The following is a 2760-nucleotide window of genomic DNA, read 5'->3' on the forward strand; positions in this document are numbered from 1 at the left end:
CCTGAGAGAGAGCGACTCAGCTGAGTACAAGTTCAGGTTCATAACAAACCAACCAGGTGGAAGATTTACTGGTTCACCTGGAGTCACTTTGTCTGTCAGAGGTAACATTTTTGTTGGAAACCATGTAAGTTAGCTCCAAATGCTCAACATTTGGGAAACACTACAGTGAATTCTGTATGCCTTTTATCATGTGTGTAAAATGAAAGCTCAATGTAAAATTATATTGTTGTTTCTTTACAGATACAGGTTTCCAGGTGCAGGTGAGCAGCTCAAAATCATGCAAGTTTTACATGTGTACATGGTCACAGCTTAACTGTCTCAGCAGCTGTCGTCTACGTGATCAAACCTCCTACATCTGGTACAAGAATGGGCAGAAAATTAAGGAAGCATCTTCTTATTCAAACTACCTTTATCCTCCAGACAGCTATTCCTGTGCCCTTAAAGGACATTTTCCTTCTCCATCAGTGTGTGAGTTCACTCCACAATCTTCTAATAATGTGACCCTGTTTTGAACATTTTAGCTGATGTTCTTTATCATGACTTCATGTATCTTTTAAAAGAAGCAAACTCATCCACAGCAATACAACCAGCTGTGAATTACTGCAGTAAAGACTATAGTTTTAATAATCATCAAAAATATTTCATTTTCAGGTGGCCATGGTCATTCATGCAACAGAGTGACTTACACTGACAGAAGCATCTGTGCTGTCAAAGGCTCATCGGTGGACATTTCTTGTACTTACAACAGTTATTACACAGATATCAGATCTAAATTCTGGTTCAGTCCTGAACGTAGTCTTCAGTGGCAGAATCCCTCACAGCCTGAGGACCTTAGTGAAGACTCCCAGTATGCAGGTCGTGTTCAGGTCCTTGAAACAGAGAGAGGACGCTCCACTCTGAGAATCACTGACCTGAGAGAGAGCGACTCAGCTGAGTATCACTTCAAATTCAACACATGGAGCTTTGAATGGAGGAGTAGTTTACCTGGTACAAATCTGACTGTCACAGGTACTGATGAACACAAACTGTAACAGCACATTTAAACTATCTGATGACAAGTGAATGTGCTGAATAGTGATCCTGATGGGAAATAATTGGATGTGTGATTAATTGATTACATGATTGTCATAATGTTCTATTGTTTATATCTCTGTGTCTGTCTGAGTGTGATTCAGTTCCACATAAAGAACAAATATTTCTGTTTCTTCTTCACAGATCTCCAGGTTCAGGTGATCAGATCAACAGTCTACAAGAATTATACTGAGGCAGAGCTGCTTTGTCACAGCGGCTGTCGTCTACCTGATCGTCCTTCCTACGTCTGGTTCAAGAATGGACAGAAAATGGAAAGCGTGGAGACATCTTCTTATAAAGATCAGTTTTATCCTGGAGACATCATCTCCTGTGCTCTTAAAGGACATGAGGATTTCCCCTCTCCTTTAGTGTGTGAGTTTAATGGACTGTTTCAGCGGCGTTACAATACAAATTAAAATTTCAGACACAAGTCTTCTTGGAATCTTCTAGATGTTAATATAAACACAGCAGCATTATTTGTGGAAATTAAAAAAATACCACCAGTAGAAATCAGTATTCAGATACATGTTGTCAGGGACATGCACAGACATTTTGGTGGGCGGGGCCTCAAGTTAAAAAAGGGAACTTCTCATAATTATTTATTAAATTATTTTTTAAACCAAACATTAAATATATTAACACAACTCTGACTTTCTTAACAAGTTATTTTAATTCCCTCACACTCATGCAATTGTTTCTAGAAAATAATCAGTTCAAACAGACACAGTGGTCTTCTTTAGTATTCACACACACACACACACACACACACACACACACACACACTAACTGATGGTGTCATAGACTTAGTTTCACATTTGAGGGAGGGCTGTCTGTATCATGTAAAGATCTATCAGCATACAACAAACTAATAGAATGGATAGTTATTAGATGAGGAGTCTACGATCAAAATGATGAAGTTACTGCTTAAGTCAGGAAACTTTCTGGCAGCTGCTCAAGCCCCTTTTAATGTCTATGTGTGCACGTGCCTGCATGTTGTGATATAACTCATAACTCTTATGTCAAATTTCAGTGATTCAGGAATATTAGACGTATAACATTTATCATTAAGACAAGACTATTGTTAGTCTGTAACTTTAAATTTTTCATGGTAAAGCTTTAAAATGGAGTTACCAGTCTCTGAAGATTTGTTGCCGACAGACTCGACAGACAGACGGTCTTTAGTAGTGGTAAATCTGAAACACATAAGTGCTGCTACGACCACTGACAAATTGTGTTTTTGAAAATACCAAATGATTAAAGGCTTGTTATTGGCTGTCAGTTTCAACAAACAGGATTCAGACCTGGGACAGATCCATAATCAGCACTATGGACATCCACTTTGTCAAATACTAGAGAAAATCAAAAAGAAACAAACAGAGAAATTTAATGAAAATAGTCAATCGTCTATAACATAGTCTAGCATTTCAGTAATTCATGTTTATACCTTCTACAGATGCTCTGAAGCTTCCCTCTGTGTCAGTGAGTCCCTCTGCTGAGATAGTGGAGGGCAGTTCAGTGACTCTGACCTGCAGCAGTGATGCTAACCCAGCAGCTAAATACACCTGGTACAAGGAGAACCAAACTCTGCTCAGTGAAGAACCACAGCTTGTCTTCAGCTCCATCCAGTCCTCTGACTCTGGAGAGTATTACTGTGCAGCTGAGAACCAGCTGGGGAGGAGGACAACTAAA

At 39.2% G+C, this 2760-nt stretch overlaps 1 protein-coding gene and 1 long non-coding RNA gene across 2 annotated transcripts in view; both read left to right on the forward strand.

Moving 5' to 3' along the window:
- Positions 1-2760, forward strand: part of LOC123957796 (B-cell receptor CD22-like) — a 7585-nt gene that overhangs the window by 468 nt on the left and 4357 nt on the right. The window contains exon 2 of the mRNA XM_046030898.1: positions 1216-1443. Coding sequence (XP_045886854.1) covers positions 1216-1443 — 228 coding nt within the window. The remainder of the gene's footprint in view (positions 1-1215; positions 1444-2760) is intronic.
- Positions 8-727, forward strand: LOC123970290. The gene is made up of 3 exons (XR_006824920.1): positions 8-124; positions 241-468; positions 652-727. It is a non-coding gene; the product is annotated as an uncharacterized LOC123970290 (long non-coding RNA).

This window comes from Micropterus dolomieu, linkage group LG01, assembly GCF_021292245.1.
Source record: "Micropterus dolomieu isolate WLL.071019.BEF.003 ecotype Adirondacks linkage group LG01, ASM2129224v1, whole genome shotgun sequence".
Lineage (NCBI taxonomy): Eukaryota > Metazoa > Chordata > Actinopteri > Centrarchiformes > Centrarchidae > Micropterus > Micropterus dolomieu.